Source organism: Squalius cephalus (genome assembly GCF_949319135.1).
Source record: "Squalius cephalus genome assembly, chromosome: 4".
NCBI lineage: Eukaryota > Metazoa > Chordata > Actinopteri > Cypriniformes > Leuciscidae > Squalius > Squalius cephalus.
Genome location: NC_137125.1, coordinates 49,961,712 through 49,988,387, shown reverse-complemented (window position 1 = coordinate 49,988,387; position 26,676 = coordinate 49,961,712). Strand labels below are relative to the sequence as shown.

General features: G+C 37.2%; 2 protein-coding genes and 1 long non-coding RNA gene across 3 annotated transcripts; 1 reads left to right on the top strand and 2 right to left on the bottom strand.

Annotated features, from left to right (window-relative positions):
- Positions 1-3,073: 3,073 nt before the first annotated feature.
- Positions 3,074-5,107, top strand: LOC307157735 (leukotriene A-4 hydrolase-like; the record flags this gene model as incomplete). Its single annotated transcript, XM_079869656.1, has 5 exons — positions 3,074-3,130; positions 3,946-4,042; positions 4,174-4,255; positions 4,338-4,442; positions 4,903-5,107. Exons 1-5 carry the CDS (start codon positions 3,089-3,091, stop codon positions 5,105-5,107), a joined length of 531 nt encoding a protein of 176 aa, XP_079725782.1. The 5' UTR covers positions 3,074-3,088.
- A 3,012-nt stretch (positions 5,108-8,119) lies between these two features.
- LOC307157782 lies at positions 8,120-11,359 on the bottom strand. Its single transcript, XR_013821073.1, has 3 exons — positions 11,234-11,359; positions 8,725-8,826; positions 8,120-8,310 (listed from the first exon to the last, which is right to left on the bottom strand). It is a non-coding gene; the product is annotated as an uncharacterized lncRNA (long non-coding RNA).
- Positions 11,360-12,818: 1,459 nt separating this feature from the next.
- LOC307156921 (uncharacterized protein) lies at positions 12,819-21,774 on the bottom strand. The gene is made up of 2 exons (XM_079868635.1): positions 21,506-21,774; positions 12,819-18,672 (listed from the first exon to the last, which is right to left on the bottom strand). The coding sequence occupies exon 2, from the start codon at positions 18,610-18,612 to the stop codon at positions 13,150-13,152; it is 5,463 nt and encodes a 1,820-aa protein (XP_079724761.1). The 5' UTR covers positions 18,613-18,672; positions 21,506-21,774; the 3' UTR covers positions 12,819-13,149.
- Between the last annotated feature and the right edge of the window lie 4,902 nt (positions 21,775-26,676).

The following is a 26,676-nucleotide window of genomic DNA, read 5'->3' as shown; positions in this document are numbered from 1 at the left end:
GTGTGCATTCAGGTTGAAGTCCCCACCGTGATAGAAAAACAGGTACACACACACCCACACACACACACACACACAACACATCAATGTAATATTTCAACTTGCCTCTGCACAAAATGACCTGAACACACAAGTGAACTTGAGTTATGCTAGTCAGAATGTGAAAACATTCTCTCCATATCAGCGGACCGAAACACGTCTAAGACACAGACAACGAAGAACAAAAACTTAGATTTAACAACATTCTATTAGGTCGACAATAATGTTTTAGTAACACTTTACAATAAGGTTTCATTAGTAAACTTTAGTTAACTACTTTAGTTAACATGAACAATACTGCAGGATTTACAACATTTACTAATTCATTATTAAAATCAAAAGTTGTATTTGTTAGCATAAGTTCATGCACGGTGAACTAACATGAGCAAATAATGAACGACTGTATTTTTTTTATTTACTAACAAATTTTAATAAAAAATTTTAACAAATATATTGCTCTCATTGTTAGTTCATGTTAGTTTAATACATTAATGTTAACAAATGATGCCTTATTGTTAAGTGTTACCAATATTTTCATCATGTTGTGAAAATCTGAGCTCCCAAATAATAACACTAAGGACTATCCTCACATTTTGTTTTTATTTATACATTTACATTAATATTTCATTTAATTTAGCACTCTCGTCAAGTAAAATATTGTATTTGACTTGAGTAAAGTAAAATCTTATTTTAATCAACAGAGTAAAATATGTGTAAAATAATAATACAATAAATGAACCAAATAAAATCAAAGTCTGCCTTGCATTTAATGCATGTTTCTCAGCTACAACGGAAATTGCACCATCTAGCATCTAACCAGCAGTATTACATGTAATGCAGATATAGCATATAGTGTAAATTATTATACACATGACACGGGGGCAAGTCTAACATGGGTATATTATTTAAATATATCAGGACAAAAACACAAGGATAACATGTTCACATTTCTACTGTCCTATTTCACATAGCGGATGATGCTTACAAGCTAAAATAAAATAAAAAGTTGACATACCTTTGTAATGTGTGTCATTACCTGGATGATCCACAACTGTTTTTACAATTGTGGTCAGAATTATTGGCACCCCTGCTAAATATGATCAAAGATGGCTGTAAAATAAATCTGAATTGTTTATCCTTTTTATCTTTAATTAAAAAAAATTCAAGAAAAAAAAAAAAACCTTTCATTGCAGTAAAAGAATAGAAAGTGTGGGGTAAATCACATTAGGAAATAAAAGCTTTTCTCCAAAACACGTTGGCCACAATTATTGGCAGCCCTAGAATTTTTTATGAGTAAAATAATTCTGAAGTATATTCCCATTAATATTTAACTTTTTTTAGCACACAAAGGCCAAATTCCCTTAATCATGAAAGAGCTTTTTGGCAGCAAACCCACCAGATAGGTTTGGTGGAAACAGGGATAAAAAGTACCCCATGCCCACGGTTAAATGCTGGATCTTTGATGTTGTGGGCCTATTTTTTAGCTGGAGGTCCTGAACATTGTTCAGATACATGGTATCATGGATTTGAGCAAATACCAACAGATAAAAAATCAAAACCTGACGGCTTCTGCTAGAAATCTTATAATGGGCCGTGGTTGGATCTTCCATCAGGACAATGATCCAAAACAAACATTAATCAACACAAAAATGTGTTACGGAGCACAAAATGAAGCTTCTGCCATGACCATCCCAGTTCCCTGACCTGAACCCTATAGAAAACTGAAGAGAAGAAGCACCAGTATGGAGCTGGGAATCTGAAGGATCTGGAGAGATGGTCTCTGATCTCTTGTCAGGTGTTCTCCAAACTCATCAGGCATTATAGGAGAAAACTCAGAGCTGATATCTTGGCAAAAGGAGATTGCTTAATAAAATAAAGTATTTAATAAAATAAAAATAAAAATATTTTTTTATTGAATGAAAGATCAAAAGGATAAACAATGCATATTTAATTTATACAGCCATCTTTGATCATATTTTGCAGGGATGCCAATAATTCTGACCACAACTAGGCTATTGTGATAGTTGTTCATGAGTCCCTATAGGCTCCAATGCATTTCGAACCTAAAACTAACTTAACGTGCTCTGAAACGCTTTACATTTACATAAACAGTATTTGATTCAAATAAAGCAAAGTTCTAAACATATTTACAGTCAGTTTTATAGGTTAAACTTTCTATTAAAGAAGTCAGCGAGCTTTGCGTTCACTCCATTTGTTTAATGCGTCGTCATTATTGTTGATTGAAACGGCAAAAAAACCGACGCAACAACGAGAAATTAAACTGAATGTTTAATTACGATGCATGATAAACAATATTTCAAATCAATCATAGTCCCCTAATATATAAATATCTTATAGAAATGTCTTACTCTTGCCGTATTGTTTGAGAGTTGATCTCACTCGTCGAAACTGCGTGCTGGACGAGATTCTGACAAAATCATATATTTGTTTTCAAATAAATGGATTTTACATCGCACTCCTTTCATCTGCGACTGTCCACCACCTCTTTTCGTTTATTAATGCGACGATAATTTCACCTGCCTTAATTAAGCTAATGATTGATGCAGTTTTAATCCTCTCCACTAGGCGGCGCAAGCGCGCTTCACTTCCAGCATAATGCCTTGGATCCCTATGGCGCTGGAGTGCAGTGCCCTTCTTATACTGTCTATGGTGCAGTGGCCACAACACATTCAGACCTTTTTAACGGCATGAGAGTAGATATTTTTCTGTTTAAGATTCTACACATCACTAACTTTCTTTTCTGCAGCCTAAAACCTTATATTGCAAAGATAATTTTTTGGAATGTGTGATTCAATTAAAATTGAATACAATGTTCATGAGGACTGTATTTGTCTTTTTAACCTGTAGAATAAAAAATGTTGCACATCGGGTGTGTTATCAGGATGTGTGTGGTTCAGGTATTCCCTATGTAGTGAGGACAAAATGTCCCCCCATGGATAGCAATACCAGAAATCATTAATAATCATTATGTCTCTGGAAAGTCCACAAAAAATGTGTTTGTGGCCTCTTTGTGCGCAGGTATGACACTACTATGGCCGATGCCTGCACTGCTCTGTGCCAGAGATGGGTGAAGGTGAGTCTTTCTCCTGTTAAAGGTAGGGTAGGCAACTTCCCAGAGGCTAGCAATAGAAAACTAGCTTTGAAAGCTTAAGATCCCACCCTCCCTTCAGAGCGTCTCCAAAGCCAGACCTCCTCCAGAACACATGAACGCACACAGCCAGAGCAGAGTCTGCAAATCGTTAAACTACCTCGTGTCTCAAAGCACATAACATTACAAAAATAATGAACATAAACAACTTAGAGCTCTGACTTGTATCACCCGACTCCTGCAGATTCATTTCGCCATTTATAGTGTTGACATAGAAACGCATAATTCTGAGTCGGAGGGCATGAACAGCTCCGAGTAGACTGTCAAGGGTTGTTAATTAATTATTAATTTTTATAATTAATTATTGACAATCTATTAATTATGGCATGAACGCAGTATAAGCTCGTTGTTTTGGTTCAGAAGGAAGTGTAAACTGTCTACAACTCTGCATAGCTTTATGAAACGTGCTGATGACGTGCGGTGTCTGTGAGAGCAGGGTGTGTTGAGGTATGGAAATATGTTTACTGGCGGGTAGGATTTAAACATTGCATTTTTTGGTCCTGAGACTTCCACAAAAGATACATGTACAGTTTTTTTTTATGTATTTTTTTATATCTAGACAACTTCTATTATTGATTGCTATCAGGATGTGAAGAGAGTTCAACCAGTGTTTTCAGACAAAAAGTGTTTATGAAAAACATTTCCTACCCTACTAAGTTTTCAAGCTTCTCTAAATTACATCTAAATTAAATTACATTACAACCCCTCTCTTCCTATTTCTGTGTGTTCATGCATTTTAGGCAAAAGAAGGGGATCTTGCGAGTTTCACTGAGGCAGATGTGAAGCAATTAAACTCTCCTCAACTCATTGAGTTTGTGGCTCTGTTACTCCAAGAGGTACTAAATAAGTTAAAACTGGGACCTGATCATATCTAGGAACCAGAATATCTTGTTTGCATCCTATTTTGTCTTGAATCTGCAAGATAAAATCACATATCTATAAAACCACACATAAAATCTTACATGTTTAGCCGCTTCCTCTGTCCCATGTGAAGAAGATGCAGGAGGTCTACCAGCTGAACAGTGTTAAAAACTCAGAGGTTCGCTTCAGGTAAGCAGCAGACCTGATTCTTTAAATGATCTGATTATCACATATGTCAGTGTTTCATGTCAAATTGTTTGTGTTTATGCAGGTGGTTGCGTGTCTGTGTGAGGGCACATTGGGAGGAAGCCGTTCCCCTGGCGCTGAAGATGGCTACCGAACAGGGCAGAATGAAATTCACTCGCCCGCTCTTTAAGTAAATTCATTAATTTTTTCTGAGAAGTCCATGATTGGACCAAAAACAGCAACAGCAATAAGTAGGGTCAGTTGTTGAAAATGGACCAAAAGGAACAGGACGTTACAGAAAGTTGGTAACACTTTATTTTACAGTGTCCTTGTTACATATGTTACATGTACTTACCATAGTAATAACAGTAAATTATGCATAATTACATGCAACTAACCCTCAACCAAATCCTAATCCTACCCTAACCCTATAGTAAGTACATGTAGTTGCTTAATATTACTCAGTACTTAAATATATAATTACACTGTAACAATGACACCTTAAAATAAAGTGTAACCGAAAGTTTTGTAATTTCCTTGCTGACATGAGCAACAAAACATTGACTAAACTTGTTTTTAATTGTCGAGAGCTCTTCAAGACCATTTCAAAAGCGCACTTGCTGACCCTTCTCTCTCTCTTTCCCTTTTAGGGAAGTTTACAACTTCTCCAAGTACAGCGACGAGGCAGTGAAGACTTTTAAGGAGCACCGTGGAGCAATGCACCGTGGAGCAATGCACCCTGTCACAGCGATGCTCGTGGCCAAGGATCTGAAAATCAAAAAAAACGTCTTATGTGCAGGCAGTGTTTCTGTGATTCAGCTTAGTCCTCAGATGCAAACCTGCATATCAGGTTAATGTGCAGAACGTTTTTCTCATTGGCCGAAGCTTGGCTTTTTAATGTCTTGATGGAGGTTTCAGTCTCAGGACTCAGTATCATGCAGTTTGGTGTTAAAAAAAACAGCATATCTTGCTATATCCCTTTATATGATTTGTCAAAAGTAATGTTCTGTAATAAAGTTTCTATCTATTGTCCAATAAAAATTGTGTCTTGATACAGAATAAGGTGCATGGCACATAAACAGATGTATTTCATGTGTACTACATGCTCAACATCCGTATGTTTTTCTATTTCTTTAAGTTGCACAATTCAACAAATCATAAAGTGGCATTTTTGGACAGTTCTTCAGGGGACTCCCTGTCCCTTCCCCACCCATTTAAGTTCCCATCAATTGCTTTTCAAAAAGAAAACGATGGGAACCCACAACTCAACCAACATCGAGAGAATATAAAACACAACATTATCATATAAACTGCCTGCTAAACATCATAAAGAGAGGCTAAAAGATCTGGGTTCTTTCCATCAGTTGATCCTTAAGCACAGACACAATTCTAAACAATACATTTTGAATTATAAATTTATAAATTTTGATAAGCTGACTTCTATTTAACAGTTTAAATATAGTGATTATTTTTTTCATTTTGTACTTTTGCTTTCACTTTTTTTATTTGTAAAGTGACTTTTTTTTCTTTTTAATTATTTTTTCATTTTGTACTTTTTACTTTTACTTTAAATTTAGTTGCTAAAAAAACTTTTAAAAGTAACTTTTAAAAAGTAACTTTTACTTTTAAAATTAACAAAGTAATAGTTACTTTTACTTTACTTAGCTACTTTTAAAAGTAAAAGTAATAAAATAATTAAAAGTAACTATTAGTTACTAAAAGTTTAAAAAAAAAACTACTAGTTACTTTTAATTATGTAAAAGTAGCTATACTTAATAACTTAGTAACTATTACTTAGTTACTTTTAAAAGTAACTTTTCACTTTTGTTTTAGAAATGTAGTTGTTAAAAGTAACGGTTACTTAGTTACTTTTAAAAGTTACTTAGTTAAAAAGTTAAAAAGTTACTTAGTTGTAAAAGTACTTGTAAAAGTACTTGTAAAAGTAACTATTACTTAGTTACTTTTAACAACTTTTAAAAGTAACTATTACTAAGTAACTTTTAAAAGTACTTAGTAACTATTACTAAGTAACTTTTAAAAGTAACAGTTACTTTTAACAACTAAAGTGAAAAAAGTCCAAAAATGAAAAAGAAAAGAATAATGAAAAAGAAAAAAAGTCAGTCCAAAAAAGAAAAAAAAGTCCAAAAAAAGAAGCCCCGCCCCGCCCCCCCCAAAAAAAAAGGTTTTAAATAATTAAAGTTTATTTATTATATTATTAAACGTAGCAAAAAAATAAACGCGAAGCAGCATAACCACAGCGACAGGCACTCCGAAACCTCGGGGGGGGGACACACACACACTACCCCCCCCTTTGGTTTTTTGGGTGTACAGACACCTGACCCGGGCTCAAACCATGGACCTTGGGAAGGCTATACCATGACTCCGCCACTGCGCCACCAGCGCCTGCACGGTTCGGCCGGTTCTCCTGGTACATTTATCTTTTGAAACAGAGTCTGAAATCACAACAGAGTATAAAACCGCAACAAGTTGGAATAGAACCAGAAACCTTTCGCTTCAGTGACGGCACCGCTACCATTGAGCCACTGAAGACAACACGGGTTTGACAGTTCTCCTGGTACATTTATCTTTTGAAACAGAGTCTGAAATCACAACAAGTTGGAATAGAACCAGAAACCTTTCGCTTCAGTGACGGTACCGCTACCACTTAACCACCAAAGACAACACAATTAAATCAGGTCTCCTGGTACATTTGTCTTTCGAAATCTGAGTCTGAAATTGTATAAAACCACAACAAGCTGGAATAGAACCGACAACCTTTTGTTTTAGCAATGGTACCACTACCATTGAGCCACTGAAGACAACACAGTTCTGACAGTTAGTTAGTTAGTAAATATGACATTATAATAGATGTATAGGAATCTCAACAGTGTTTTAGGAGTTCAAATATGGAGTGATTAGTCACATGACAATTAGGAATCTGGTGATTGGCTCAAAACAATGTTCTGAACCCATGTGACCATGAAGCAATGATGGCAGAAACCAGGCCATGCGCTTCCAAACCAACATGTAGAACTTGAGCGATTACCTCTGAGATGAATGTGAATGCTGAGTTTGTGTTTGCTAAAGATATCAGAACTTATTGGATTCTTGATTTTGGTTCAAAACTCCTAAGCAGACAAAACAAGCTCAGTCCAAACAAGTGTTAGCAGTGACTTTTTCCTCTAAACTCTAAAATCAAAAAGACTTGCTGCTGTCCCACAGATGGTCATAAATCTGGACCTTCTGAACACTAGACATCTTGCAAACAAGGAAATGCCAATATTGTTTGTGAGTGTGTATACAGTTGCAATCGAAATTATTCAACCCCCATTGCAAAAAACTATACATTTATTAGATACAAATTTAGATACAAATTTACAAGCCAACAACACACATTCACACATTAGAAGAGTTACCTGTCCATGAGCAGAAGTCCTTCTGTTGACTGGACGCTCCAAACATCCCTTATTCTGTAGGATACAGACATAAATAAACATAAACGTTACTCCAAATAGTATTTTCATATATAGTAACATCAGATTTTAAAAGTTAGTCTAAATAATAGTTCATAAATATAAGATGACATATGTTAATACTTCCAGTTTGACATTATATTTACTGTTATCAGGTTGAGTTTGGGATGTAAAGTGAATAAAGTTCTTATGATTGTGTATACATTTGGTATATCTGGCATTATTTCCAACAAAGTGGCCCAAACTCCAGGATTCAGTGTGAAAGTCACAGTGGCACAAGTGGCTAAACACATGTTCTCTGGTAACAAGACTGTGATTGAGGCTTGGGTTCAAATCACACAACTGAAAGCTTTAACTGGTTTATTTAAAAATCACAGCTCACATACAAGTTCCTTCACATGAACAGACAAGAGATCTGTGGCTCACAGGTAAGAGCGCTGCCTCATGGGTTCAGAGGTTGCTGGTTCAATCCCAGCCGGGTCTCTGCGATAGGAGTGTGTGTGTGAGCGGCGCGTGCCCAAAGGAGGGGGAAACCAGTGCGGTCTACCCCTGAAGTGTCCGGCACAGTCACCAGCAGCAGTTATGCTTTGGGGAATAAAAAAAAAAGTTAAATGTCAATGCTATGTGCATGTGATTGAGGAATGGCATGGATATTCAAGTGTATTTGAATGGCATCGGTTTGTTTTAGTCAAGATTATGCTAAAATATAATTTCCTCAACTATATTTAAGTTCCCTATGAAGAGCCAACCCTCAACTTTGAAAATTCCCAGTTTATTTCCATTTATTCCCATAAATTCCTGTTAATTCCCTTAAATTCCCATGGAAAGTTTCCATCTTTGAAAATTCCCAGAATTTTGCAACCCTACTCCCCCTTCCCTTTCCCACCTGTTTAGGTTCCCATCATTTGATTTTCAAAGAGGAGGCCCTTCAAAAAGAAAGTGATGGGAACCTACATGTTTAGCACAGTAAAACACACAATCACACATCATATACATTACCCGTCCATGAGCAGAAGTCCATCATTACAGTCAACGTCTGTCCACACGACTCAGATCTCTGCTTCTGTTGACTGTTGATGTAATGGTCCAAACACATTCCTTCTGTAAGGAAAGACATATTAATGAAAAAAAACAACATTACTCTATATTATGAGAATGTGAAAGTTAGTCTAAAGACTAGTTAATAGATGGAAATGGAATAAATTAAAAGCCTAAAGCTGTACAGAGTGAAACATATATTGCTGAGTATAATATAGTATACTTCAGTAAGGCTGTATCAATAATAATCTTTTAATTCGATTCAAATTAAGAGACTTTCCTTCAAAATAAACAAGAGTAAACGTGAAGACTAAACTTTTATTGTTTAATGTTATTTTCAGTAGTATTTTTCTTTATTAATGTTCATAATAATTTGTATATTATGTTTAGTGAAGTCAGATTGTGTTTGTACATGTGTTGAGGAGAGATATGGGATGAGCTATATTTTGCATAGAAGTGTGTGTGCAATGCAAAATATGTTCCACTGATGCAAAGGTTTTCCAATGATGATGAGTGTGTACATCAACCGTTGTACAGTTGGCATGTTCTTTATAAGGAAAGGCATGTATTTCACTGATGCATATCTGACTATAGACTTACCAGGAAAGTTTTTAATTGGGATAAAGCCAATGGGCACCCCTGGACTAAAGATGTTCATGAGATCTCATATAAAGTAAACTCTCAAATTTTGTTTCAAAATAATTTACAATTTAAAATACCTACTATAAAAGAAACATTATTTGATATTCATAAAAAGCAGTGGGAGTTAGAAGTGTTAAATAAACCTAAACTGAGAATTTATGTGCAGTTCAAGGTCTGCTTTTCCACAGAGCCCTATGTGAATTGTAATATGAAAAGGAGACAGAGATCCCTGTGTGCACAGCTCAGAGCAGGAGTGCTGCCTTTGGAGGTGGAAGTGGGTCGGTATAAAGGGGTTCCTGAGGAAGACCGGCTTTGTGCTGTATGTGATTTGAGTCTGGTTGAGGATGAATTTCATTTTATGTTTTACTGTCCTTTGTATAATGATTTGAGAAATGTTTTGTTTGAAAAGATCCAATGTAAGAATCCTGATTTATTTTGGTTATCTGAAGGGGATATGTTGGGCTGGTTGTTTAGTAATGAATGGTTTAGTGTGGCAACATTTGTGGAGAAAGCTTGGACTTTAAGGCAAAGAACGCTCTATCCTAAGATGTAATGATATTGTCTATAATGGTATAAGGTCTGCTTTTCATTTGAAATGTCAGTGTCTTATAAGCCCATGTGGGCTGGGCACAAATTCTGTGCATGACACTTAAATAAAATAAAATGAATGAATGAATGAATGAATGTACCACGAATGTAAACACTAAAAGACAGTTTTCTGGACAGAGAGGGAAACAGAGACATCTGGAATGAAGACCACCTCTCCTGTAACCTTCCTCTTCTATGGCTGTTTCTCTCGCATGTCTGACATGTAACAATAATAAATAAGAGATCTCTTGGCAAAATAACTTCAGTGATTCAACCATAACGGGGGAAAGCTTAATTTTCAAATCTACAGTAATCCTAAATGGCTTGTTTCCAGTTTCACAAAGCTATTTTAGACCGGTCTATAGTGTTAGACAAGTCCAAGGGCCGGTTTCACAAAGCTATTTTAGATCGGTCTATAGTGTTAGACAAGTGTAAAATTTGCTCATAGACTAGGCTAATGCAAGTTAGACTGTTTCACAATAATAAAGACTGACTTTTAGTCCAAAAAAATTAGACACCCTTACCCCCAGGCTAACTTAAGACTCTATGTTACCTTGGCAACCAGCAGTAACAATCAGTTACATTACAAACAGCCAAAAGAAAAGGGAAAATGGCTCATAATTTAAACATTTCTTCTTGTTACTACATTCTCCACTAAATTTCCCAAGAAAAATGTCCTTGTAACTGTTATACTCCTCCAACAAACACATATTTCCCGCTGGGGTAAACTGCACTGAGCCAGAGCCCGTCTACATTCTCTGACTGAGCGGTTGAATGCGCGTACTCGATCCGCCATGTTTTTTGTTTTGAAAAGTGTCTTATTTTACCCAGAATGCATTGCAGTGTAGTCCTACTGCTTTGTGCAACGGTCTGATTTAGATGTCTATCTGAAGTCTGACTATCTACTATATCTAAGCCATAGTCAAAGTCTATCTTTGTGAAACCGGCCCCTGCACATGGTTTTAGCCCTGTTCTCTTGATGCTTTTCATTAGAAGTAAAATCACTGCAGCTCTAACGTTACAAAAGCATGAAGCAACAGAAACATCAGAGCTTCTCACTCCAACTGACTCAATTAACAAACATCAATCCAGTCACCAATACAGACACCATGAAAATTAAACTGACGACCCCTGCTATGATGACATTTCAGCAAATCAGTACAAATATAATTATACAAAACATTAAGCGTCGCGATATCATTATACTAGAGACATTCACTTTAAGTGCAAAGTTACTTACCGCGGAGTTTAATGACACTCGATTCCCGCATTTTATCGGACTCTGTGTGTCGGTTTATTTGCTGAAATATGTACAGTTGTGTGATATTAATAGCTGTCATCTGCACGTGTTAATGTTGTCAAGGATCTAAATGAGTCTCTCTGACAGTGAAACCCGCTCACGCCGCCCAGTGGAGCGAATGAAGAACTGCGCTTCAGTCGTTCTGCTATTAATATTACTGTTAAACACATTATACGCCTACTTACATGTGTTCTGGGCAAGTGAGTCTGTGGCCAGTCATAGGTGAGAGGGCTGAAATGTGATGTTCATATGTTTGAAAACTAATCTATGGTTTTGTCAGATCAGCTCTCCTTGTTTAAATGAACAACATCACTGGGATGGATTTGCAATTCCCTATTTGCACATTACTCTTCACTTCAGTCTTGATGTTCCTTTAACACTACATTCACTACACGCCACCCAGTGTTGTAGTGATAATGAACCTGTGAACGCATTTAAACAAATCTTTTTAGTGATTGGCCAATAAAACGTTTTACTGCTGGTCCGTTCTCTTTAGCGCCATCTGGTGGTTTAAAAGACGAAGCGCATCTACTGTTCTATCCGCTGGTTGAATGGTTACACTGGAAAGGAAACAGGACATTTTCTATGTGCACTGTGCAGTTTGTGCACTTTCTCTGTAATGTGGATGAGTTCTAACAATACTGGTATATGAATCAACATATATGAAGACTAATGAACCATGCATTCCCTTTTACAACCCCAATTTATTTTTATTGGAACCCTAATATTTCTTTGGGGGAAAAAAACTCAAAGAACAAAGTAAAATAAAATAAAAATCATACATCGTGTTAGCTTGGATTTATTGAGCAATAAATACTGGTGCCCTGCAACGAGCTAAATTGATCTCCCACCAGGGGGCGCACGGGAGCTCAGAGAGCCGCAAACACGTGACTGCTTTTTATTTATTTATTATTATTTGGTGTTTTATTGGAGACATTTGATTTGTAAAAGGATATTTAGGTCTCAAACACCTTCTCTCTACCTGAACAAAATTTTCTCGTGTTCATGCAAAAGTGCTTTCTGTGCATTTCTTAGAACTATTTTTTTCACGACTGCATTACAATTAGTTGTTTCTTCTTAATTTTCATTATTATATAGAGCTGTTTGTAACTATCATTAAATTTTGAATACTTTTCGAGTGCATACTTGCTTGTGTGTCCCGTTCTTATCATGCAGCCTAGACAGCATTCACAGATACTGAAACACAGATCAGTTTGTTGGAACTGCAAAATCATTTCTAACAATTTGTACACAAAAAAAAAAAAAAAAAAAAAAAAAAAAAAATCATCTATATGGCATTATGCCAGTATATTTTGAAACTGGATTTGCTGAATTATTGTGTCAATATTCTATACCAATCTGACTGTGTTGTAAGTAAAATAAAATAAAAACAATTAAATATCATATAGATCATAATTGTACAAAAAAGTTATAAAGGAATGAGTAATGTGAACTATGATGTTCTAAGACTGAGTTTCTGTAATAACAAAATAAATAACCAAAGAAGCTCTAAACAAGTGGAAGAGAACATGTAATTTCCAGTAAACTGGCATTTATTTCCAAATACAAATGTTATATTTTTTACACTTTGTAACAACATCAAGAAGTACTTAAAATAACTATAAAAAAATATTCTCATAAAATAACAGATTACAGTAATTTTCCAGTCACATACAGTGGAGTATATCACAAACAATGGTGCTCTAGAAAAATAAAGTTTTCTCTTTTGCTTTCAACAACAATAAAAAAAACACATCCATCGCTGTCATCAACAGAAAACTGTACACATTTCAGCCACAGCTATAATGTGCAAACATTTAAGTAAACATAGTAACAGCAATAATCAAGCATCGAGGTTAGCTGCTTAGTGATTTAGTAAGCTTTTGATGAAAACCTGGTTTTCTAAAGTGTTTTGTCTCTCTCTTACTACTGGACGGGAGCGAGGCTCTGTGAGTCAAATGGCTTTTTAATGCGGTCATGTTAATGCAATCCTGAGTTTTCAGAGTTTTTTTCTTCTGTGGTGATCTGGGAGAAAAGGTCTTTGTTTTAGGTATGAAGGTGCTACTCCACTGGTTGTGAACTTTTTGTTTAGCAGAAAGCCCATCGGTATACTCTTTGAAATTATCAGAGACTGTTAAGGTAGCGGGGGCTGAAAAACGCCGCTCGGGAACATTTTCTCCGTTAGATCCAAATAAGTCAAATCTCACTTTCTTTGGCTCAGTTGTTTTAGTTTTATTCACTGACAGAATACCACACAGCTCAAGCTTTGTTTTTGACTTTTGGTGTGGTGGTGTGTCATTTGAATGACCGGGCACTTTCTCCTTAACTTTCTGTAGGTTTTCTCTAGGGTGAGGAGAGGTTCTTCTGTCAGGATCTTGTCTGTGTTCCTTTAATTTCTTCACCTTGCTGCAGTCCTGACTCCCACCTCTAGGGCGTTTTTTTGCAATCTTTTTAACCACAATATCTGGAGCGAAAAGCACAGAGTCATCGGAACCGGTCCTAGTGCTACCAGATTTTAGTTTATGCTTTAAAAAAGCTGATTTTTTTGAAGGTGTTTTTCTGTTTTTCTCCTGATCAGCTGGCCTCTGAATTTCAGGCACTTTCTGTGTCGCTGATTTTACCATACTGTTACTTTTTTGTCCTGTCAGTCCTTCATCTGCACCACAATCCTCTGGAGAAGCAACATTTAGCACCTTGACTTGCGTTTCAAGAGATGAAGAGCTACAATTTTGTCTCAGTTTTGATTTTATAAAACGTTCACTTTTTTGTCCCATCAGTCTTTCTTCTTCAGTGCGTTCCTCTGTTGAAGCAACAGTTGGCTCATTGACTTCTAGTTCAAAAGATGGTCGATTTTTTCTCAATTCTGATGTTACCATACTTTCTCTTTTTCGTCCTATCAGTCGAAAAAGAGTGCGTTCCTCTGTAGAAGAAACATTTGGCATCTTGACTTGCGGTCTAAGAGATGCTGGACTACAATTTTGTCTCAGTTCTGATTTGAACAAACTTTTACTTTTTTCTCCCGCCAGTCCTTCATCATCAATGCATTTTTTTGTTGAAGTAACCGTTGGCCCCTTGACCTTAAGATCAAGAAATGGTGGACTACGGGTTTGTCCCAGTTCTGATTTTACCATAGTGTCTCTTTTTTGTCCTGTCAGTCCTTCATCATCAATGTGTTCCTCTGTTGATGCAACAGTTGGCTCATTGACTTTCAGTTCAAGAGATGGTGAATTGCGATATTGTCCCAGTTCTGATTTTACCATAGTGTCTCCTTTTTGTCTTGTCAGTCCTTCATCATCAATGCATTTTTTTGTTGAAGTAACAGTTAGCTCCTTGTCTTTCGGTTCAAGAGATGGCGAATTTTGTTCTGATTTTACTAAATGGTCACTTCTTTGTCCTGTCAGCATTTCATCCACAATGCATTCCTTTGTTGAAGCCACATTTAGCTCATTGAATTCCAGTTTAACACATAGCGGACTACAATCTTGGCCTTGTTTGTTTGATTTAGCAGGGGAGCCCAGTACGTCAGCCTCATTTGTCATAGGAGAGCATGGCTGCTCTTCTAGCTCCAGCAATGGTGCCTGTTCCCAACACCGGAAGCAGAAAAGATCACCATCACTGTTCGTCATGTTAGAAAAATTGGATATCGCCATTTTGATGCCACAAAGAGAGCAATTATCTGCTTTGTTGTCTTCATGGCTAGGCTGAGTGGGTGCATCAAAGCACTCTACAAGATCTGGGCAGTCAAATTGTGATGTAGTAGTTTTGATGCCGCATACAGGTTCATCTTCCATCTGTTGGAAAAATGTTTTAGCGTCTTCAGATGATAGCACTGTGATTTCCATTAACAAGGAATCATCCCTTGAATTTTCATCATTAGAAACATCTTCCACCACACATATGTCTGGGGAGTTACTACGAGTGTCCTTATTTCCTGGATTTTCATCATCAGAGATGTCTTCCACATGCCAGATGTCTGAGGAGATAGAAATGACCTCCTTATTTCCAGTGTTTTCATCATCTGTAATATCTTCTACCAGCCCAATGTCTGAGAAGTTATTAAGAGTGTCCTTATTGCCTGGATTTTCATCATCAGAGATGTCTTCCACATGCCAGATGTCTGAGGAGATAGGAAGAACCTCCTTGTTGCTTGGATTTTCATCATCTGAAATATCCTCTACCAGCCCAATGTCTGAGGAGTTATTAAGAGCCTCCTTATTGCCTGGATTTTCATCTTCTGAAATATCTTCTACCAGCCCAATGTCTGAGGAGTTTTTAAGAGCCTCCTTATTGCCTGGATTTTCATCTTCTGAAATATCTTCTACCAGCCCAATGTCTGAGGAGTTATTAAGAGCCTCCTTATTGCCTGGATTTTCATCTTCTGAAATATCTTCTACCAGCCCAATGTCTGAGGAGTTATTAAGAGCCTCTTTATTGCCTGGATTTTCATCTTCTGAAATATCTTCTATCTGCCATGTATCCTTGGATTTACAAAGAGTCTCAGAAGAAAAAGACTCCTCAGAGTTTTTTACACCACCTGAAACATTGTCTTCAGGGCTCAGAGGAAGTGAATCTGACACAGACACGTTGTGACGTGCTTGCTCATAATGATCTTGTCTGAATACTTCTATTTCATCGCTGCAGGCTGTACGTTTCTCTGTGAATCTTTCTGTTAATGGGAAGTCATCTGAATTAAAATTGTGGTTTTGTTTGATGTCCTCTTGTTTCTTGAATGTCTCTTTCTCACTTGAATCACTGCTCAGAAATGTCTCTTTCTCACTGGAGACGCTGCTCGGAAATGTCTCTTTCTCAATGGAGACGCTGCTCAGAAGTGTCTCTTTCTCAATGGAGACGCTGCTCAGAAATGTCTCTTTCTCAATGGAGATGCTGCTCAGAGATGTAATTCTAGACAGCCCTGCATATGAATGGCCATTGTTTTCTGTGGCTATTTCCTCCCTGTCATTTCCTGACTGGGGTGTGAAAAGAGCTGTTGGACTACATGTGTCTGGCTTTACACTTTTTTCATCAGATGAAACCGTGGGCACATCTTTGAGGGAATTCACACCTAAATTGGCTAAAGTGACAACAGTGTTATCTGAAAAACACTGTGATGTCGTCTTGATCTCAGTTATGTCATCCAACAGTGGCTCTGAAAGCACCTTTTCAATATCAGCTGGCTGTCCATCAACATTTAACCAAGAAGACCTATACTCCTCAGACGATGAATACATCTCGCCATTGAGAACGTCGCAATGAGCTAGCTTTTTTAGGTTTTCAGTTTCAATGCTTTCAAATACCACAGACTCATAATCCCTTATGATTTCTACAGATGAGTGCTGCTGTTCTACCTCCTTTCTAAATGATTTCAATGTCTCCACAAGATTGGCTTTATTCCCATTCCAAAAGAGTTTCAAGATCGTATCAAAAAAGCTCTCAGATTTCTCTGGATGTTCGGTTGATAATTCCGTCATCTCTAAAGACTTCACTAAGTCCATTAGTTTCTCCAGTGTGTACTTAACCACTGGCACACTGGACAAGTCAAATGAAGTATCACTTGAATCACAGTCACCTTGCTGAACATTATTTGGACATTCAACTGGGCTAGTAGAGCATATATCAGATTCTGCAATGTTGCTTGTAGTCTCAATTTCAAGGCTTTTGCCCTCCTGTTGGGCAGTTGGTGAGGGGGATCCAGACAACTTGTCATCTGCAGTTTTTTGTGCATCAGACTCTTCAACAACTGACCAAACGGAATCAATCTTTAACGGTGGACTGTCAGCTTTTTTTGGGCTGGTATCAGCCATCTGTGCAGTGTTTGAGGTCTGCTGGGAAATGGGTGGAACGATGGCTATTGCCTTGTGAACTTGTTGTGAGATTTTCCTTAGTGCAAACACCGCTTCAAGACAGTCCGCTGGGTCAGTACTGTACTGTATGTTGTGTTGACTCATTTCTTTAGGTCTGTTCTTATTGCTACCTGACTGATGGGTACCAGGTTGGAGAGATTGCACTCCAAAATCACTTCTGTCTTTGGAAACACTTGTTTCTTTGTTCCAATAGTCTCTCTGAACCACAGCATACTTCATTCTCTTACTTGGGGGTTCACCTGTACACTGTACACTAGGTTCAGAAAAATGATGATCAGTCTTGTTGGTTGCACAAACCTCCGACTGTTCTGAATAAGTGTTATGATGTGCATTTCTTTCATCTGATTGCTGCTTACCAGCTTTTTCATTGTCATTTGAATTCAGTAACTTATATATTAGCGAATTAACAAATCTAGATTGGGGCTGAGGCTGGGCTTCATTGGTCCATGTCATTTGAGAGGTCTCATTAACGTTATATGTCCCACTGTTTGTGCCCTGAGACTGTTGCTCAGTGCTTTGATTATTCTGAGAATGGGTTGCCGAAACATCTGGACCTGCATTTGACCTTAGTTCTGGCTGGTTATGGGTAACAGGACTTTGGTTTAAGTTACTGGAAGGCAATGAAATCTCGCTCTGTACTCCAGAAGGTGGTGTTGTAGAGTTGCATGAGGTATAACTGGCCACCGTTTGGCTCTGAGCTTGATTGTTGGAAATTCTTTGGGAAACTCCATTGTTATGGGCCCAAGAAGAGGATTGTGGATGGTGTCCTTGTGTCCGGTGGTGCATTTTATGTTTCTTGCCTGATTGTTGTCTAGAGAATTGTTGTTGTTGATGATGACGAGGAGCCGTTCTAGGAGGTTGAATTTGTTGCTGATTGTTCATGGAACAAGGGCTGCCATTGTTGTACATCTGTAATCTCCAATTCCTGTTGTTACCCACAACCATGCTGCCATGGTCTGACTGTGGAGACCGATACATGTGAGCTTGATTGTGTCCTGTGTTTCCGTAGTTCCGAGGGGAGGAAACGTTTGATTGTGTGCCAAATTGGGCATAATACCCATTTGTGTTTGGGTTTTCAGACGGGTAGTGCTGCTGTGTGTTGGAGGTTGCACATGGGTATTGGGGATGGGCCTGGTTTGTCTGTGTATTATATCCATGCAAGTTTGATTGAAAAGACTGGCAATGATTTGAAGCCTCTTGTTGTCCATTGGAATATCTTGTCTCTGATGTGGTATAATGTTGGTATAACTGTGCCTGGAACATATTGGGTTGTTCATTCCTGACATCTTGGTACTTAGGCGGGTATTGTTCTTGGTAATGAAGTGGAGGTCGTTCTTGGTACTGAGGTGGAGGACGTTCTTGGTACTGAGGTGGAGGACGTTCTTGGTACTGATGTGAAGGACGCTCTAGGTACTGTGGCGGGGGACGTTGATTTGAACGCCATGTGTATCCCTGCATGGTAAAGGTTCCTCAATGGCTGCTGCCTTTTCTCTTATGCTGAGTTACTCAACAAGAGTTCTAAACAAAGAAAAATATGTTAATAAAAGCAAATATGGAAATCGGGTCACATAACATTAAAAATCAAAGGAACAACACTTAAGAAGGAATTGTCCTAGCTTAATATGCAGAGATATGGAAAAGGGGGATGTGTTTTCTAGAAATCTGTTTGATAAGTCATTAGGTGTGTCCGACTTGAAGCGGCGCTGCGCAGATCGATCAGTGTATGACACTGAAGTGACCACAAGAGCGATTAGAGAGCAGACGGCTCCGTATACTTTCGCAGTACTTTGATGCTGATATTTCAGATTATATAATGATGAACACAGGAACATGATCTTACATGATTTAAAATATGATTGATTAGATCAGGGTTATTCAAGCTCGGTCCTGGAGGGCCACTGTCCTGCACAGTTTAGCTCCAACCCTGATCAAACACACCTAGCTGTGAGTTTCTAGTGATCCTGAAGACATTGTGATCCTGAAGACATTGATTAGCTTGCTCAGGTGTGTTTGATCAGGGTTGGAGCTAAACTGTGCAGGACAGTGGCCCTCCAGGACCGAGTTTGAGAAACCCTGGATTAGATGATAAAGAAAATAAAATTAAAAAATTAAAAAATTATATCTCACCAATGCTGCTGCAAGCAGTTTTTTAATGTCATGCCTAAAATGTCCCTGCAACCTTACAGATATCACTCAAAATAAATGTCCTTTGACAGTCCTTGAGTCAAACATTTAAAACTGGGCTAAGTTGTAATGCATAGATGGTGCGACCAACCCCTGTTCCTCAAACACTGGCAGCTGTTGTTCATGGTAATAGGATACCCATATCCTATGTTCCCTTTGACCTGTGACAAGTCATGACCTCAAATGCTGTCTAACTATAGTTCAGCATTCTTTTTAGTGTAATATTAGGCTTATGTAATTATGTGAAAGTTCACAGAAGAACAGATTCGAGCTGTGATCTGTGTTCAATATGTCATTCAATTTTATATACAGAGCCTACAAACACCCTCAGCTGCATTTTAACATTTATTATAAGACGGCTTTAACATTTATTCCTCTATTTGAATGTTACTAGTACTTTTTCTTTTAAAAAGGAATTAAATATGAAAAATTGATGAGTATTTTTCACTAGTAACGTTTCATTAGATACTAGTACTCTTTCCAATAGTGTGACTATAGGAACTACTCAATTTGTCACTAATAGTTAGCTAATACTAAGACTGACAAGTAACTTTCCCATTGTAACTGGTAAACTGCATTTTTTTTGCACTAGAGACTAATTGAATATATACAAATTGCTACTGGAATGAGTATTAGTAGCTAATGAATAAGTAGCACCAATATCTTTAGGGGCATGGAGGTAGTGGCGGTATTGGATATCAGTATGGTATGTGTGTATGTATATATATATATATATATATATACACACAAACACATACCATACTGATATAGTAGTAGTACATGTAAAGTAGTGGCCAAAAGTGATGTCCAGCCTAGACAAATTGACATATTCAACTATTTTTTAAATGTTATTAAAAATGTGTTAAAGACTTTAACTATATTACGTAGTTTTACTGTATATCACACTCCATAACCAAACCATGGTATTGATATGTGGTCATGAATTCAGGAGCAGTCTCTTAATTCTGCTCATTTTGCTCCCAAAACCATACCACAAACAAACTGGATTTCTAATATAAATCTACTATAATATTTTCAGGGTACGTGTTTAAAGGAACCTGGTAATGTAGTGGCGTATTTGTACTTGTTATTGGTTTGATACTTGGAAACAGAGTCTTTTATGATCTGCACCTGGATGCATTTGCAGGTTTTGTTTCAAGGAACTGTAGGTAGCGCTCTTTGCTATCTCTGTAGGCATACATTTATTTTGGTTAATTTGTTGTGTTGTTGTCTGCCCTAGCTCGCTCTAAACCTATTATAAAACGATGTGAATATTTGTCAGCTAAATTACTACTGCAACTTTACAATAGATAATGATGTCCTTAAGCATAGGTAGTAACTTAATGGGCAGAGCATGGGGTGATAATGTTAACTCCGCTAGCAGTTTAAGGCTTGACTAAGTAAACAAAGACAAAACTAGCCTATTTTACAATTACAGATGAAACTGACCTGCACAGTCATTAGTTTTGCTTCTCTGCTTCACCTGGGCGCTTTCACTCCCTTCTCAATCTCAAGTCTCTGCTCGAAATCGTCTGGCGGAGCGCGAGCCCGAGGCGAAAGGCGTTACCAGTCAAGACTATAACAGATTCATGATTTATTGGAGATTTATTATTGAATGGCGAATTCGGAAATAATCACTTTATACATTCGGCAGTCAATGTAATAATAATAATAATAGTAGTATATAATAGTAATATGTAATAATAATAATACTAATAATACTATTTTCGTCAAGTAATTTGTAATAAGTAGGCTAACTAACGTTACATTTGCCAGTAATCTGCCCAACTCTGTTTATCAGTAAAATAAACCGGGGCTCGTGCGACAGACACTGCTTGCATCTACTAATTTGAAGAAACGACTCTCTATAAGATAACTTAGTGATTAAAAGCTGGGTTAATAGTGACATAAAATCTACTAGAATACACGTTTAACGACTTATCATACCTATTAAGTGTGTGTGTGGGCAATGCATGTAGGACGATGCAAAAATATACAATTATGCAGCTAATGTATGTAACATTATGCATCTCATCAAAACAACATGGGTGGATTAAAAAAAAGATAGAAACATTTCCAGAAAACAAACCAGGCAATTTTAACATACTTTCTAAGCCTCTAAGACCCCCCATTGAACTTTCCTAACTCCGTATAGTTCGATACTCACAATTTACAGTGCATCTCTGACATCGACTCCTTCAGTCCTTGTCCGCGTTTGGATTTCCAAACTTATCCTGTTCAAAACAAAGATGTAATCCGCATGAGAATCCCGGACGCTCTTGGTTTTAATGCGTTGCATTAAACTTGCAAAACGCCTGTCGCACATCCATAAATCGTCATGGAAGTTGAGATGAGCGCGGATGTAACTCAGTTCGCGTTGTGAGGGCGCGACCGAAGCACATGCTGTACAGAATCCGCAGAATGTGCAGATGCCAATGCATGACAAAAGAAGGGGCTGTCTTAAGACATCCTCGCTCCGCCCATCACTTATCACCTATGGGGGGGGGAAGCATATGCAAATTTCCTCATGTAAGCAAAGGAATTTGTTTTTTGTTCTTTTAAATTGTTATCTTCTCTCAACATTGTTAATAAACAGCACTATAGCTAAACAATGCACCCAGGAGCGAAAAGATCGATCACTATTCATTGACATTCACTTAAGCTTATTATTTTCTTTCTTGCTTTATACATGTCCTATTAGCATAATAGCATTTTAATTCCATTTTTTCAATGTAGCATATACTAATACAAAATTGAAATAGGTTTTGTGAGCATGCACGCATTTTATACATACCGTTAAAGGGAAATATAAAGCCTGGGGGTGGGCGGTGAAAACCACAACATCCTGCTGCAGATGTGCGACAAGCGTGTTTAGGACTGATGTAATAAGCCCAGAAACATCCACTGACAACCACCACCTGTGACAACATCCAAACACACGCCTTGCAAAAGAGCAATCAGCAAAATGCATGAGGATCCCAATATGCTCAATCAGCGAACAGAAAACGTCTGAGCATTTTAGAAGTTTTCTGGACGGCTACCAGCCTCATAACAATAAATCTTCTTACACATGTGAAACTATGTGAAACAAATAGGCTATCTAAAGTGTGATTTTGATGCATTTTGCTCTTATTGCGTCATTCTGCATGACAGGCATGTGGTTTTTAGTTTAAGATCATGTGATAAATATGCAAACAACGTCCTTCACAAGTCTGCTCTGCTCACACTGTTTAGCATTTAATACTGCTTTCTCTTCACCCTTGAGCACCATTGAGCTAAATTCGGGTTTCCCGGGGAGCCCTCGTGATGCATGTCCTCTGGCCTATTACTTACTGTATTATACTTACTGTTGTTTGTGCTGCTGCTTTTGGTGTAAAATCTTATTTTATCCACAATAAACTCTCAAATCAAGAAGTTCCACATGCCAAAGATCATTGTTCCAGTCAACAAAGCTGAGATGCAGTTGTACAAAAATCTCAATGCAGCTTTCTGTTTTACATTGTTACTTTCTGTAAGCCCACCCCTATTCCCTTTTCCGCAGTTATTTATTAACTTTCTTGGCCTCTTTTTAATGGCGGCGCACTGCCAACAAATCTATTTTTAAAAACATATATCAAAAGAGCATATACAATATTCAAATCATACAGGAGATAATACTGGCTAAGCACAGGCTACAACTTATAAATCAAAACAAATACTCTTGAAACTTTCAACCATGTATTAGTATGATTAGTAGGTCATAGAAACGTATCTTTTTGCATTTAACATTATTCATCAAAATAATTTAATCAATTTAAATGTTTTTTAATACGGGATTTTTAACACGATTTCAACATTAAGTCAGTTTAATATAGGCCTAATTTAAGTTGAAATGTCATCCAAAATTAAGTAAAAATTTATGGCAGCAACTAAAATTCATTTTAAAAAAAATTAAATGGGTGGAAATATTTTATTCCTTAAAATAAAAATATAGGCCTAATGTCACGGCATCGCCTATGGAGCCCTACAGAGACGTGGTGGTGGAAAAAATTTAGGATGGGAGAAAAAAAAAATTATCTCAAAACTTTTGCTTTCCCCCGAGAAACTTTGCGTTCCTCTCAAAGATTTTTGCGTTCCCACGCAAAACCTGTTGTTATTTTAAGCCAAAATGGGGGTCAACCCTGAACAAATTGCAACAGAAGCAAACTCAACTGATTTTGTATCCTCAATATGTCGCGAGTAAGGAAAAAAAAAAAGCCCTGAAGAATCCCATTAGGGGAAAGTTTCGAAAAAGACACAAATATAGCATATGATACGCCTATTCTTACGTGAATAGGGTAACATTTTTAACCTTTAGATATCACCATGAAAATTACTGAGTTGATTACTTACATCAAGACAAGTAAAAAATGTATTACAAGTTTTTTTTAATTGTTTGTTAACATGGACAAACGGTGCATAATCTAATTACGTATGTGATAATTTGCATAAATACCACAACAGATCTAAACATTGGGTATAGCCAGGTGAAAATGTCTTGTTGAATCTTGTTGACATATAACAGTAAAAGACTTAATGTTAAGGTCTGAATGGAACCCTTTTAGGCTACCCATGAACATTAATACATAGAGGCAGTAAGAAGAGATGGGGTTTGGGGCTGGGTCCGTGGGACTGTTTCTGGGGGACGAGTCTGAGGGAAGAACAGAAGACAATGGTAAGGAGAATGCAGAAGACAAAATGTATAGGCAAAATAAAAAGTGAATCCCCAGAAACCGTCCCACGGACCCAGCCCCCAAACCCCATCTCTGCAATAATAATGAATAAAGGCTGGTTTCTAAAGTAGGCTACTTCTTCCTGCCTCTATTAATGTTCATGGGTAGCCTAAAAGACCTTCCATTCAGACCTTAACATTAAGTCTTTTACTGTTATATGTCAACAAGATTCAACAAGACATTTTCACCTGGCTGTACCCAATGTTTAGACCTGTTGTGGTATTTATGCAAATTAGCATAGCCTACGTAATTAGATTATGCACCGTTTGTCCATGTTAACAAACAATTTCAAAAAACTTGTAATACATTTTTTGTTTGTCTTGATGTAAGTAATCAACTCAGTAATTTTCATGGTGATATCTAAAGGTTAAAAATTTTACCATATTCACGTAAGAAAAAGAATGAACAGGCGTATGAATAGGCTTTATTTGAGTCTTTTTCGAAACTTTCCCCTAATGGGATTCTTCGGGGCTTTTTTTTTCTTTACTCAGGACATATTGAGGATACAAAATCAGTTGAGTTTGCTTCTGTTGCAATTTGTTCAAGGTTTACCCCCATTTTGGCTTAAAATTACTGGACTTTACTTTCACCAAATTCACACACATCACTGCTCTCCTGCTGGTTATACAATACTCAGTTTGATAAAAATGCATAATTTTTATGATTATTTATTATGAAACAAAATCAACAACACCCCTTTTAGAAAAAAATTTCAATAACTTCATACTGTTACAGTGTAATGTCATCAAATTCAGTAAGCAAATATAATGCAAAAGCTATGGTTGTAACCATGTATACAGTACCAATATAATTTGAGTAAACCTATTCTTATTTTTTATGTGCAATTACTTCCCAAACTAAAGTGTTGTATAACCAACATTAGAGCAGTGATGTGTGAACTAAATTTGGTGTTACAGTGAAGTTATTGAACATTTTTCATAATATAAAATGTGCAAAAGCAGTGTAATAGCCCAGTGCATGTGTCAGTTTGTAACATTGAAGTTAATGACTATTTTTGTAGTCACGTTTTTGGTCCCTTCGGACTTGTGTCTCAGCCGCCTGCTCATAGAGATCCATTTAGGCTAAAGCTCGTTTTGAGGGAAATTTGGTTGTAGCTCTACGTTACTGTGATTGTAAACAAGCATAATTTGTGTTTAGCTCACTAGTTATTGATCCGAGCACTGACCGCTGTAATGGAAAAATTTGATTTCCATTGATCTTCAACATATATTGCAAAGTAATGTGTCACGTGTCTATATTGCCAATGTGTGAAACAAGATGTACGTGCCTGGGGAGGGGCTTGGTGTGAAGCTTCAGGAACATATGGGACAGGACCTTTGACCCTAGTATCTGACAGTTTGTGTCTTTAGGTATAGAAACTTGAACAGCAATGGGTCCCTTATCTATATGAGTCAAAGAAACAGCCACTGAGAAGGAACCTTGAAACAGGGTATCAAGGCTGCCCAGATCTTCCTGTCTGTGTGTCACTCACCCTACAGCGTAACTTCTGTGTGGTAGACTGAACCTTCTTGCAAGAATAAATACTTTTAAAAGACCATTTTATTCAGAGTGTCTCTTACGCAGTGATGGTGATTTAATAGAAATTTTGCCACAACACCGCATTTTATAAAGTTTCACGGGGGAACGCAAAAGATTTTTAAAAAATAATAAAAAAATTCTCCCATCACAAAATTTTTCCACCACCACGTCCCTTTAGGGGCTACATAGTCGCCCCACCAGAAGTTCCTGCAGGATGATGTAATTTAGGAACTGGCTTTTTGGAGAAAAGCGGTTCAAGATGGGAAGTTATATTGAGGACATTGAACATACTTCTCAGAATATTATTCTCAATTCTGTGATGTATGTTGATGCATGGAGATCCAGTCAGATGAAGGAATGCAGATAGAAATCAATTTTATTTCTTAATAGCAGATGGAAAAACAAAAAATGAATAAAATATTTTGGAATATTCAGAATTCAGAGTTTAATAAGGAAAATAAACATAAGTTAAAAATCACTTTTAATACCTGAGTAAAATATTCTCGCCTAAGGCGAGTGGACGAGAGCTCTCCTGCAGTGAGCAAGATTTGAGTCTGAAAGCTAAACATGAAAAATGGAAACACACTATAAGTAACGCCTCTTGGGCCCACAGCTGTAAAACTAGATAGTTTTGACATCTTTGGGGCAAAAGAACAGACAAACATCTTGCTAGACAACACATGATGAAAAATTCTGGTATTATGCCTCAAGAGACAGTACTTATGCAGATTCGTATATCTAAATTGAGATGTTCTTTTCGGGCATTGTAGTCGTGGCACTAAAATATACTATACACTTACAGAAAAACAACTTGTTCCAGTAGTTATTGGAAACTTGCTTACATCTTCAGAACAAAAGGTACAGTCAAAAATATAGATCCACCATTGATACTATTTGAGAAGCAAAACCATCAAAGGAAACATATGATAAATCAGCACAAGAAGATATGATTTACTATTGTTGTAGCAGATTCTTTTCAGTTTTCGGGTCTCAAGAAAGCTCTCAGATTCTAATGTCTCAGAAGAATTAGCTTTATTGAGCAAGCAAT

Coding starts and splice junctions, on each gene's coding strand:
- LOC307156921 (XM_079868635.1), bottom strand. CDS start 18,612: ATGCAGGGATACACATGGCGTTCAAATCAACGTCCCCCGCCACAGTAC.